The sequence below is a fragment of the Chiloscyllium plagiosum genome, chromosome 4, assembly GCF_004010195.1.
Source record: "Chiloscyllium plagiosum isolate BGI_BamShark_2017 chromosome 4, ASM401019v2, whole genome shotgun sequence".
In the NCBI taxonomy this organism is placed as follows: Eukaryota; Metazoa; Chordata; class Chondrichthyes; order Orectolobiformes; family Hemiscylliidae; genus Chiloscyllium; species Chiloscyllium plagiosum.
Genome location: NC_057713.1, coordinates 91,117,500 through 91,131,957, shown reverse-complemented (window position 1 = coordinate 91,131,957; position 14,458 = coordinate 91,117,500). Strand labels below are relative to the sequence as shown.

The 14,458-nt window shown below is 38.6% G+C and overlaps 1 protein-coding gene across 1 annotated transcript in view; it reads left to right on the top strand.

The window, feature by feature from the left end:
* Window positions 1-14,458, top strand: part of ofcc1 (orofacial cleft 1 candidate 1) — a 217,079-nt gene that overhangs the window by 191,103 nt on the left and 11,518 nt on the right. Inside the window, exon 13 of the mRNA XM_043689352.1 lies at window positions 11,901-12,034. Coding sequence (XP_043545287.1) covers window positions 11,901-12,034 — 134 coding nt within the window. The remainder of the gene's footprint in view (window positions 1-11,900; window positions 12,035-14,458) is intronic.

Below are 14,458 nucleotides of genomic sequence, written 5' to 3'. Positions count from 1 at the left end.
TACAAAATTATGAGGCTGAGGGGTGACCTTATAGAGGTTTACAAAATTATGAGGGGCATGGAGAGGATAAATCGACAAAGTCTTTTCCCTGGGGTCGGGGAGTCCAGAACTAGAGGGCATAGATTTAGGGTGAGAGGGGAAAGATACAAAAGAGACCTAAGGGGCAACTTTTTCATGCAGAGGGTGGTTCATGTATGGAATGAGCTGCCAGAGGATATGGTGGAGGCTGGTAGAATTGCAACATTTAATAGGCATTTGGATGGGTATATGAATAGGAAGGGTTTGGAGAGACATGGGCCGGGTGCTGGCAGGTGGGACTAGATTGGGTTGGGATATCTGGTCGGCATGGATGGGTTGTACCGAAGGGTCTGTTTCCATGCTGTACATCTGTATGACTCTATGACTTTATGAAGTGGAATGAAGTTAGTACACAACTTAAGCGTTGCTGAAAAAAAAGATTTTGCCAACAGTTTTCATCTTGCACTCATCAGGACAAGTCACCTGAAATACCAACATAAGGGGGAAGCAACATTTGTACTTTTCAAGAGAAATATGCTGATCATGTGGTAAGTGAGTTCCAGGCAGCCGATTTAGTTCCCAGCCAATCTGGACTGTATTTGTGTTCTGTTGTGATTGTAGCAAGGTCAGCCAGCTGAACCTCATAGAATATGAGTTCCCTGATTGGGTCCATTAAACTAGCCTAATCAGGGAGCCTTAGCTGACATAAAAGGATGAATGTCAGGGATATTGGGCCGCCTGAATGCCTGGCTCAGTGAGATGCAATGTTATTGTCAAATGTATTGTTGTTTGTAAATAAAGGGTGATTGGTGATGGGATGCCAGCTTCTGAAGAGTTAGTTCAGGCTCCATCTTGACTCTGATCTCCTTCAATCTGTCTCCAGGTTGCTGGGAAAATCCTGCTGCAAAAACGTGTTCCTCTTCATTCAGTACGACACTAATGTCAATCTAAAAAAAAAGGTTTGCAGCGAATGAATTTTACTGTTTTTAAAATGAGTTTTTCATACTGATATAAGATAGCCCCTTTCTAATACTGAAGAGCTTTTAAATATCTTGAAGGGAGAGTTTCATCATTTAAAGTAGTATATAAAAGTTCTGGTGACATGAGGAAAGAGCTTTAACACCCCAGAGATTTAGGATGGAAGCACAAACAATTTTGAGGACTGGGTGCCATTCAGATAAAGGAAATCAACCACCTACTGCCTGCAAGGTGTTGGGCAGCCTACAGCCCATCTTTGATAATAGTCTTTCCGACGTTTCAGCAAAAGCTGACTTCCAGGCCCTTTCTGCAGAAGAGGATCACAGGACAGTACAAATCTAAGTTACCTGACCACCACCCAAAATGGCTGTTGAAATGAGGCTGGGGAACAATTGAAAATTCAAAACTAAAATTAATAGATGTTTGTTTGGCAAAAATGTTCAGAGTTATGTAATGTAAGGTAAGTAAATGGAGTTCAATATAGACTAGCAGGATTTAATTGAAGGCGGAATGTGTTTAAGGGATTAAATGGTCTATTCTTGATACTATCCCATCTGGGTTCTGTTGACTTCCTGTTAACACAAATGGCAATGGACAATTTAAGTCTATTCTTTTATCATAAACTCCTCTACATTTTTTAAAAAGAACCTTTTTTTAAAAAAAGTCCCAACTGGCAGATGCAGGATTTGAATGAACTTATAGATAATAAGGGATGGATTTGAACCGCTGGGGAATTTGGTTTAAAGAAAATTAATTAATACTTCTTTTTACCACTAATAGATTATCTATTGCTAGTGGGAGAAAGAAGTTTTTAAAATTTAAAAAAAAGCAAATAGGGATTGAAAGCACGAGTGTACTGGGAACGGGGGTCAAATCCTTTACTGGCTACTAAAGAATAAATTCTGAAATGAAGAAATAAAATTCAGTATTGCACAGTTTATTATTTTAAGGCATCCCTCCCCGGTAATAATAGTTAATTGTTGAGGAAGGAAGTTTTAAGATAAATAATATGTTGTAACAGATTTTATCTTACTAATTGAAAAAAGAAATCTGAGTGGTAAGTCACTGATTCAAACTATATGGGTGTCCAAGACCAACAAGATTTAAATTCCCCATCCACCATAGTTATACATCAATGGGAGAAAGCAAGCATTCAGTTACAGAGACTGGGTTCTACTACCATGGTTAAAATGATTTTTCTCCTTTTATCATCTTAGGCACCTTTAACCTCTGTCCTTTACTATCTCTGGAACCTGATGCTCTTAGCATCCCTGGAACTACTTTTCTGTCTCCTATTTGTTTTGCTGACCACTGCACATACAGCGTACTGATCGTAAGCACCATTAAAATTCTTCTGTGTACTGTTATCTCAGTATTGTTAATAATAGGTCAAACCATGGTATCACAATAGGACAAGGCAAGGAAACTATTGGTGTTGGCTTTATTCTCCACTGCCTTCTGGCTATTGAAGTTAACCTCCTACGATCAAAATTGGAGCAATACTCAGCGAATGACAACGACAAAAAGCAAGTGACTTTCATTTTCCCTACATCCCAATATTCTTTGACTTCCGTGAGTGAGAAGCCAAGGTATCCTCAGAACTTTGGGTTTACTAATATAAATGACAATGCTCAAATTGCTATTTGGGAATTCTTTGAATGTCAACATATAATTTTCCAATATAATATTTTATAAAATATTCCCCCATTTTAAATGCAAATAAGCTGTTACATGAATTTCTTTTTAACCTTTATTCTACAGTAGTAGCTCATCTGCAGTTACTAGTGTATGTAATGCGTAAGTACAGTTATATATATATATTTGAATGGACTGCATTGGATGTTTTATTCATTATAAGAACCTGGCTGTTTTATTCTTCATAGCGCTCAATCTCAGAAACTTGACCAGTAATGCAAAGATCAGCTGCCCTTCATTGGCATGGTCAGCTGATTGGGCAGGCAGATAGAACAGAAAGGAATAAGTGGCAAGGTAGCAGGGTGGGATAATGGTAGAGGAGGGGTAGCGAGGGAAAGGAGAGATACTGGCAGACTATAAGTGGGGCAATAGGTAATTGAACTATTGAAACCAGTGCAGTAAAGTATCTTGGAAAGGAAGAATTGGCAAAGGGCCAATAAAAGGACTTACTATTTACTTTACAAAATAGTCAAAAATCCATATTTACATCCCTCATTCCCTGCCCTGGATGCACCCTCTGAGCAATCCCAACTCATTCTCCCATTCCTAACCATACTTCTGCAAACATTTTCCTACTGCTATCCAGTCCTGCTGTTCCTTTCCCCTTTCCCTCTCCCTGTTTCCCTCTACCGTCCTTCCTTCCATCCTCTCTGCCCCCTTTTTCCTTCATTCATTTCCTACCATTTCATCATTCATCTTCCTTTTCTTCACCCCACCAATTCTTCCTCACATTCTCCCCTACTGTTTTAGCTTCCCCTCTCTCATCCTTCCTTTACAGAAACTGCTGTTTTCTGTGTAAGTTCAGCATTACATTCAATTTTTGACCAAATATTATTTTATTTCAGCGATTTTCTTTCCAGAACATCATTCTGAAAACAAATCCATTGGAGCTCTGAATGAATGACCAGCAGATTTTAATCTTATATACTTTATTTCTGTTATTATTCTATGTAAGTCTCCATGTAGATGCAATTTTTTCAGCAGATCTCGAAGGCTTTTTTTCTACAGTCTTCTGTAGATATCATCTCAGTCTTTCCAACTGCTCAGTAAGGCTGCAAGGTTGAGCATAATTGTTCAACACTAACTCTGCTATTCTTCTGATATATTGGTCTTATTTTAACTATCCAAACTCTTCTCATTTATTGACTTTATTTGTTCAATGGCAAACTGACCATCTGTTCGCATGACATTGGCCAGTTAGCTCAGTTGGTGGGATGGCTAGTTTGCCATGCAGAGTGATGCCAATAGTGTCTTCAGTGCCTGTACCAGCTGAGGTCACGAAAATGGCCTGGCCTTCTTGACTTCACCCGTTACCTGAGATGTGGTGACCCTCAGGTTATACTCATCACCAGTCATCACTCACACCCTCTCTCTGTTTGTCATATGAGAGAGCAACATCTGGGACTGCGATGACACTGTCATCCTTTCACTGTTCTAATCCATGATGCCAAGTAATTAAATTTCTGTATTACTTCATTTTTAGCTTAAAATAAAAAGACTGCCTTTATCACTGTTCAGAACCGCAGGGTGTTCCACAGCACTTCTCACCCAGTGAAATGAAGTGTAGTCACTGCATAATGTGAGAAATGCAACAGTCAATATATGCAAACTCCCACAAACAGCAATGTAAATATGATGGGATAATCTGTTTTGATCCCTCAATAAAATTGTTCACCAACAAACATAGCCTCTCGCTGTTAGCCGTTATAGACAAGTAAGTGAGCTCACTGATGAAACTATGCAGTGTTGTTAGTCAGTTCTTTCAGATTAAATCCGTCTGAAACACATTCTTTATTTATTAGGGAACCAGTCCAGATTTAATCCCATATGCATGTAGGTATAGCACCAAGCAAGTGGCCACTATTTATAATAGTGGAGCCCAATTCTGAGTTGTTGTCTGAATGCTTTATGTGGATAGCTTGGTTATTGATACAACTAGTCGCTATGATGTTATTGTTAACATACAACCAGTGATTTAAACCATGGAGTCTTTGACCACACACATGGTAGAATTGATGATTGAACCAAAATTCATTTTTTGATCGAAGCCCTAATTTCAAATTGTTTTAATTATCTATTGCATCACTTCCTAGATGTTGGAAACAACACCTGGAAGCTACCAACAAAATTCTGAGTATGAATCCTGCTTCATAAGCTAGCTCGACAGGCTGGCAAACATTGCTGCCTGCCTGTATTCTTCAGCTATTCTTCAGCTGAATCTGAGGTAGACAAATTTAATAGCAACACTAGACATTTTGGCAGCGGTTGAAGGAAGTTTACCCTTTTATTGGCCTATATTAGTCTAAATTTTAAATCAAAACAATGAAACTGCACATCAGCACCTTTAAACAGATGGCATCTCCATTTCATTTGTCTCATATAAGCACACTTAATTTCATCAATTTTATTTGATTTGTGGCTTTTGCAAAAAAAAAGCTTTTTTTAATCATTATATCCACCACACCACCCACAAAGGATTGGTGAGGAGCCTTATTCATTTAAAACATCAGAGAGCTGAATATTATTTAGGGACATGAACATCTTATAAGGAGTTGTGGCATAAGACAAGACATGACATTTGTCAGCCCCAGCACTTAACTGTCTGTCCAATGTTCCTGTTGAGTTTTTGAATTTATTCAGGGCTGATTTAGATAGATTATTAATAGATAAGATTGTTAAGGGTTATGGGACAGGCCAAACAAAAAGTTGGAGTTAACTCCATAACTAGACCAACCATGATCGTACTGAATGGGGGAGCAGGCTCAAAGGGCCCAGTGGCCTACCCTGCTCCTAATCGTGTCCGTCACTACTTGGCTGAGGCACAGATGTTCAAAATGAATCCCATTGATTGATATTCACAGATGTTCATTGGGAATTTGGCTGCATCACCCTTGTGCAGTTCTCTAAGGCTTCTTAAGCTGCTCAGAAGGCTGAGTGATGTTAGTCTTGAGAAAGAACCTGATCTATACACCAGCCCAGAAAGTGGTGAGCCTGTGGAAATCTCTGCCACTGAAGGCAGTTGAGGCCAAAGCATTGAGTGTTTTCAAGAAGGAGATAGATATAGCTCTTAGGGCTAAAGGGATCAAAGGGTATGGGGATAAAGCAGGAACAGGGTAGGTTGATGATCAGCCATGGTCGTAATGAATGGCAGGGCCTTACGAAGGGCCGAATGGCCTGGTGCTCCTATTTGCTATGTTTCTAAGTTTACCAGCAGGTTTATATAATCTATATTGCTTCATGGGAATTGGGTTATCTACTGAAACTCATTTCATGTAGGATACAGAACCCTTTCTCATTAGTTTGATTGCACTCAAACCCAATACCAGTGCCTAAAGGCCTATGAATATCCAACTTTTATTATTTTCTAGTCTTTTTGTCATTGACCAGGGCAGATAATAGGGAGAATTGTCATGTGCAGATACCATTTCATCAAAAGATATTTTAAGGAGTTGTGGAGAAAGGGGAGATTGTAGACATAGTGTACTTGGATTTCCAGGTGGCATTGTTCAGGTGCCAAATCAAAGATGATTGCTGAGTATAAAAACTCTTGGTTTAGTTGATAAGACAAGATCATTGACAAAGGATTGGCTGGCTGGCAGAAAATAAAGAGCTTGCATAGGTTTGTACTTATCTGATTGGCAGGATGCGATGAGTGGAGTCCTGCAAGGTGTATGCTGGGGCTACAACGTTTTACAGTTTACACCAATGAATTAGATGAGGGGAGCAAAAACAAAAATCTGTCAGACAGAGTATACTTAGGGAAAAGGAGAAGCTGTTTACTCTGGAAGGAAGAAGAAAAATATCAGAGTGTTACTTCAACAGAGAATGACTGTGGAATTCTGAGGTACAGAGGGAGATACTGCATGAGCCAAACAATTCAGTATCCAGCTACAGAGCATAATTCATAAGGGATGCTATCCTTTATTATAAGAGGAATTAAACATAAGAGAAGGACATTAAGCTTCAGATATACAGGATGTTGTTGAGACCACATTTTAAACACTTTGTGCAGTTTTGATCTCCTTATTGAATGATGGACGTAAATGTGTTGGCGGTGGTTCAGAGGAGATTTACTAGATCAATATCTGGAATGAATGGGTTGTCTTATGAGATTAGTTGAGAGATGCTAAATTTGTTTCCAATGGAGTTTAAAGGACTGAGGAGTGACTTGAGAGAATGTATATGGCCCTGAATGGATGTGAAAAGGTGAACATGGACAGTGTCTTCCCTCTTGTGGGTCAGTCCAGAACTAGCAGGCATTGTCTTAAAACCAGAGATTGCCCTTTTAGAACAGCGATGAGAGTATTTTTTCTGTAGGTTGTGTGACCTTGGAACTCTCTGCCTCAGGACACAGTGGAAGTAGGATCATTAAATATTTTCAAAGCGGAGGTTTGGAAAGAGAATCAAATGTTATCGGGATATATGGGAAAGTGGAATTCAAAAGAGTAACTGCTTGGGTATGATCTAATTGAATGGCAGAACATGCCTAAGGGACAGTGTCCACTTCAGCTCATATTTTGTATGTTCATGTGATTTTACTTTTACCCCTGTGCTTGATTTCCTGGTCTGTCTGTCAATACAATTCCCACACTGATGGGTTTGCGCCCTAGCACACTATGGCATGGCAGATTGGGTCATTATTGCCCCCCCAATTATCAGTCTAACTTTAATTGTCCAAATCATGTAGAAAAGCATATTCCAATCACCAACCCTAATTGTTTGAAATCAGTAAACCAAAACTTGCTTCACAGTATTGAACATGAATTCATATTTGAATACAAATAACCTTTTTAAGTAAGATACAGAATTGCTTGGAGCTACAATGATTGGCAGAAAATGTATAAATTATTTGCGCCTTTAATATTTACCCTTTAATTACACACACCAATGACATGAAAACGAAACCTCAATATATATTTCATTAACTGTAAGGTCATTAGGAAATTATGCTGTTCGGAAAATCCATATTACACTATATTTTGAAGAGCTTGTGAGCATGTTTTATTAAATACAATTGATCATGCAGAATCACTAAATTACTGGTTGCTGTTCATTTCGTAGGAGGGTGGGTTAAGGTGAACTCTGCTGTTTCATCAATACAGTTTAATTTATTTAATTTATTAAATAAACAGGCCTGTACATTTCAGTGAACGGTAATCTGGAAAATTAATTGAATATTTATTATTTCATCTACCTTCCAATGTCAGCTAAATATGGAGATGTTACATGTGACATTCTTAGAAATACTAGTGAGTGTTTTGACTTTGCAAACTGTCCCAAAATTGTGCTCGGTGTGAAAATAATTGTTTCTTAGGTTTCCACACAACAGCGTGTATTTCACTGACTGTAAAATTGGGCAGTATTTTAAAACACCATTCTACTTGATAAAGTTAAGGTTACTAAGTTGATGCAATGAAATTAGTAAATTGTAAAGGTGTGTATCATAAAAAATTTTTTTAATCATGGCGACAATCCATCATCTGAGGAGCATAATTTTTAATTAATGAAAATAACTTTAAAAAATATACACTCCTTTTAATGGGGTCCAATTGTCATTTTGCTAATAGCTTACCAAAATGTCAAATATATTCAGAAGCTTTTTAAAAAAATTCTATTAATGTCCTTGCCTCTAAAAGAATCACCTCCTTGAAGACCTACGATTTGTGGAAGTTGGACATGGTGAATAAATCATCCCGTGTGTTGCCTATTCGTGGAAGAGCAAGCTTCCAGCTCAGTGCTATCTTTTGAATTAAGTGCAAAAGCTTGCAGAAACTTGATTTGCATTAGATGCAATTTGTAGTCAAAAATCCATGATGGTTCGTGCAGGTTACACTGATTTGGAGTGAATTATAGCAACAAACTAGTTTAACCTTACACAAACCCTACATCACTGTTTGCTTTATAACGTTTCTCTCATAGTAATGTGGCAGCAATGACTGCATGAATCTCTTTTAAATACTCTGAGATTGGGGGAGGGGCATAGAATGCTATATTATAATGATTTCCCTTTGTATTATGTGCTAATCTTTCAATGCATCATTTTGTTGCAAAACATAATAAATCCTGGTCCATCATTAGAGGAACAAAAAAAATCCCACAAGCAATTCAGGACAAGTTTAAGATCGGCTAGTCTCTTCACTGAACTAAATGAAATAGGGATTATTGAAAGTGACATGCATTAATCAATGGTTTATTTACTTTAATGCAGAAAACTGCACAGTTAAAATGTGTTCAGTGTGAGGTCTGTATTTTGTGTGCATTTCAGTCAGGATAATCAATAGTCAAATAACACTGGCTTATATAGATCCATTTATATAATGTTTTAAATTATAGATGTTGAGCAGCATCTGATGACAGTTCCATCCATGGATATATCATAGGTGTGATTATATTAGCTTAACCTGCTCTTTATGCAAAAGTATGTTATATTAATTGACGTTATGTTTTTATATTATGTCCAAATCTCCTTGTTGGTGATGGGTTATAGTTCACTCAGGAAGTCCTGAGTTGCTGTGGCAAGATTATTGTCACATACATGTTGTAACCAGGAGCTACAGATACAGTGATGGTGGAGGCTGTAATGTTCTTTGCATCACATGGCTGTTTAGGAATCACACCTGCCATTGCAAATGTTAATTATCAGCCAGTTTGGGCACGTAATGGATACACCTTCCTTAGGCATCAAGTTCTAAAGTGGAACTTGAACCTGGAACTTCTGGTTCAGAGGCTAGGACATTATCCACTGCACCACAAGACTGCCTCAGAATGTCTTTATTATCCTAATAGTTCAGATTTCCATCTTGTTCATTATCACACACTTTTAAGACACTGGTTTTCTTCTTGTCAGCACTCACACATTTTAATTTATTGTGCAAAGATGCTTATCTCAATAATTTTTCTAAGTTAAGATAACCTCAGCAAGTTACAAAGATGCAGGTGAATTCTTTTATATCTTACATGCTATCCTCACCTGACTGGTCCTGTATTATGCCTTTTACTGCATGTAAATGCTAGAAATCTGAAATCAAAGCAGAAAGTGCTGGAGAAACTTGGCAGATCGGGCAGCACCTTGAAGAGGTATTGAAACTTTAACTCTGCCTCTCTCCACAGATGCTGCCAGATCGGCCAGATTTCTCCTGCGCTTTTCTTTTTATATTTCTTTTCCAGTTGTGTTTGGCAATATTTATGAAGCTTCTTTGTAGTCTAACTGACTTTTCAATTTTCTCATGTGTCAGCTACGCTCAAATAGTAGTCACAAGTTCTAGTTTTTTTCAATATCCTTACTCCTTCCCGCACCCATATTGCCGTACTCAATTGGATAAGCAGGACAGCCAGCCTTGCGGTGCCCAGAATCTGACAGACATTGCCATGTTTAAGTGGTGCAAAAAGATCTTCTCTTTGCTCGACAATGTCCCTTCAGTTACACACAGGAAAGGGCAATGCAAGTCAGTCATCAAAAATGACTGCTATTGGAATTCCTTCATTGTTCACTTGTTTCTATAAAGCCGTATCAAGTGTTAAGTTGTTGTTGGTAGAATCATGAGTTCGCTGAGGAATGAAAGACTTTGAAAATCCAGACAAGCTGGTGTTGTTCTCCTTGGAGCACAGGAGGTTAGGGGATTGAACCAGCTGCTCAATGTTTTGACGGCTTTGGTAATTAATAAAGTGAAACTGCTTCCATCGGTAGAAAGGTCGTCAAGCAGAAGATACCGATTTTGGGCAATGGGTGAAACAGGACGTGACTTGAAAATTTTCTAAGCTGTTACAATCTAGAATGCAACATCATAAAGAGTCAAAAGCAGATTCAGTCATATATTTCAAAAAGATTGAGATGAATGCTTGAAAATGAAATAAAGAAAATCTGCTCAGCACTGGGGAAAGGGGTGGGGGTGCAGGTTTAATAAGATGGCCCTGTCAAAGACCCGTATGATGGACTGAATAGTATTCATCTGTGCTGTATGCTTTTATGATTCTCCAGCAATCCTGGTGCCACTCTGATATTCAACATTTGTGCTTGTGTTAATAGTGTCTATTATTTCTTTGAATATTGCTGTAGCTATCACTTCCTTATTCCAGTAGTGTTGCTAGTGGTCCTCTCAAACACCCGAGCAGTAATGCAATCTAAATTCCAACTTCAAAGGAGCTCTTTGTATTGAATGCGTGACATTTCCATTTTCCACACATTATAATCAGAGGTGATATCTAAGAAGTATTTTAGCATTTTTCTTTTTCTCTGTGAACTTTATTCATACTTACATAAAATAAATATTACACTGAGTTAACAGCCTTGGGTGCAGTAAAGTCATTCTATTTGTGCAGCAAATTTAATAATGTATCTGAAAGTGAGATAATGTTTAGAACGTGATCTCAGTGTTGTGCCTTACAGTTTTCTAGTTGTGACCAGATATATTGGCCTTGATATTAACTGGGCAGGGGTGGGGGTTGTGAGAGGGTAAGGGAACAAATCTGGCAAAGCTTTCAATGCAGATACACAGCGCACTTGGGGGTGCGTTTAAACAAGATACTGCAGCTGCTCTTTTAGCAACTGGATTGGGCAGCCCATGAGTTGCGGAGAGGGTCTGCTAAGAGTAGGGAGTCCCAGTTGGGAGGGCAGTTTCCCTGGTTCCCTTATGAGACTTTCTAGGGGCCCCCTTTTCTATCATGGTTCCCAAAATTTTGAAAAATAAATTCCAAACTTTTCGGGCTCAGGATTTGGCTCTTGTCAGAGGGTCAGCCATTTAGGACTGCGAAATCTCTTCACTCAAGGCTTGAGAGCCTTTGGAAGTCTCTACTCCAACCTTGGCCACAGTCATTGTGTATATTAAGGATGTAGGACAGTCCACTTTTGAGTGCAGAGAATTCTGGAGTGTGGGGGTAATGCAGGAAGATGAGGGTGAGTTAGAAGATCAGATTTAAATTTTGTTGAATGATGGAACAGATTCAAAGGTTCAAATAATCTATTCTAGCTCCTATTCCTTTTTATCTTATGTTTTATTTTTCTCCATCAATAGCGTTACAGCTTGTGCCTATCCTGCTTCTGTGTTAATCGGAGCAGTTAATATGGGGATACTGGCATCTGTTAATCTTCACCAGCCTGGTTTCTGCCAAGTGGGGGCATTAAAATAAGGGGCCTGTACTTTGAACATTTTCAAGAATGCAAGTTAAAATTATTATTCTTTTCTCTCTTTCCTCTTCTGCATCTATCTTAGGTGTTTGGCGCTATTAGTAGCACAAATCCTGCACGCAGTGAGGTACATACACTGATACAGAGGCAGGTGAACAATGTGGACAATGTGTTGCAATCCTCTGCTTCATCTAAACTCCGAGAAAAACAGCGGAAGATGTGAGTATCTTTTATGTGTCTGCATTTAGCAGAGTACCTCAAATTGCTTCATTAGAGCAATTATCAAAAACATACAGGCTGAAAGAAAATGAAAAACAATCATAAAATCACATTTCTCACATTATGATTACATTGTCCACTTTTGTGTTACTTTGTAGCTTCACTGAATGCAATCAATAAATTAAGACGATGGTCTAATGGTATAATTTGACACTGAAGAATTTTGACAACATTCAAGCAAAATTAATCAAACAAATTGTATAGTTAGACGTGAATAAGTGTTAGATGTTACTGGCTGAATCTCTGACAGTCTGAATTCATAATCTGTTCAGTTTGAATGACATAAAAATAAATAATAACTTGCATTTTTAATGTACCTTTAAAACACTAAATATCTTAAGTGCCTTATTGTTGTCTTATCAAACATTATTTTATTCCGAACCATCTAGGCTATATTAGGGCAGGTGACCAAGGGTTTGGTGAAGGAAACAAGTTTTAACGATCTTCTTCAGGGAGGTGGAGAAGTGGAGAAGTTTAAATTGTAAGATGTGACTATAAGTGTTGGAGCAATGAAAATCAAGGATGCACAAGAGACTAAAATTGGATGAGCACAGAGCTCAGTGTTGGGGAGAAATGAGGCTGTGAAAAGATCGGAAAAAAATCTTAATGGCTTCACCATTCATCACTGCACTTTCAGCGCGGCCCCAAGCTCTGGAATTTTCAACCTAAGTATCTCCAAAGATATGCATTTTAAAAGTGAAGAGTTGCTTGACTTGGAGTCAGTATAAGCCAATGAATACAGAGGTGACACTTGGGACTTTTTGAGAGTTCCGATATGATTTAAGAAAGTAAATAGCAAATGCATGTGCATTGAGTACAGTTGAAAAGACAAATTCACCTGAAGTTACTGTGCGCCCTAATACATATTTTAACCATTTAGCGACTGGAATACTTTGATCTAGAAATGTACTTCTTTTGCTCTTATGTTTTGTAAAATTCAAAATATGCTGCCTTCGTTAAAAAGGCCTGCCAGAAATTACTACTGCTAGTTCCATTCATGCATTAGTGCCTGGAACATTGTGAATGGCTTTCAAATTTTGTTGTTAAATTATATTAATAATGCATCTTTCAACATTTTTTTGAAGTCAACGTAAATGTGTAAATGGAAATAACCTCATTTTATTGGGTGAAATCAATGGAACTGGAGCTAATTTTGGGGTTCACTGCTATGTATCCCTAGGATTTGCACAAGTATTTGACCCAATATTGGGTCATGCCTTTATTCAGGTGTCTGGAATGGCTGAATAAAATGGATAATAGACCCCTTGCATATGTTAATGATACCTGTTATAGTTCATCTCTGGGAACTTCAGTACCCCTAAGGAGCAGTTGAGCCTGCTTCATTCAGGCTTTGCAGATGTGGCTGCAGCCTAGCATGTAGCTGGCACCAAAGGAGTGAATAGGGGAAAGTGAGGACTGCAGATGCTGCAGAGTCAGAGTTAGTATAGCGTGATGCTGGGAAAAGTGCAACAGGCCAGGCAGAATATGAGGAGCAAGAGCATTCAATGTAAAACTGGAGGAGTGAGAGTGCTGTTTCTGCTACACAACAATTTGAATAGACATAGTTAGCCTACAATTATCCCATGCTTTCTCCTCATTTTCATACTCCGGTACTTACCCAAGGGCTGCATGATGCTCAGTGCAAAAAGTAGATTTGATCCCATGACAAAGGATAGTTGCCAGCATGCATAAGTATTAATGTGGGCCCAAGGGACAATATCAGATGGTTTCCGACCAGCCTTTTTTGGCACTTGCATTTGCTGCACCACTTGGTTGCCACACAAAAGCAATAACAAATCAGAGATGCTTATGATTTTATACAACCAGCAGCTATGTCATTTAATTTCCAAACCTAATTCATAGTCGTGCACATATTGAAGTGAATGGCATTTTGATTATCCACATCTTTTGGGGTAGAAGTGACCTGTACAAGAAGGACTGCTAGCACCTGAATTGGAAGGGGACTAATATACTGGCAGGGAAATTTGTTAGAACTGCTTGGGAGGATTTAAACTAGTAAGGTGGGACCCAGGGAGATAGGGAGGAAAGAAATCGATGTGAGACTGGTAAAGCTGAGAACAGAAGTGAGTCAAACAGTCAGGGCAGGCAGGGACAAGGTAGGACTAATAAATTAAACTGCATTTATTTCAATGCAAGGGGCCTAACAGGGAAGACAGATGAACTCAGGGCATGGTTAGGAACATGGGACTGGGATATCATAACAATTACAGAAACATGGCTCAGGGATGGGCAGGACTGGCAGCTTAATGTTCCAGGATACAAATGCTACAGGAAGGATAGAAAGACAGGCAAGAGGGGAGGGGGAATGGCATTTTTGATAAGGGACAGCATTACAGCTGTGCT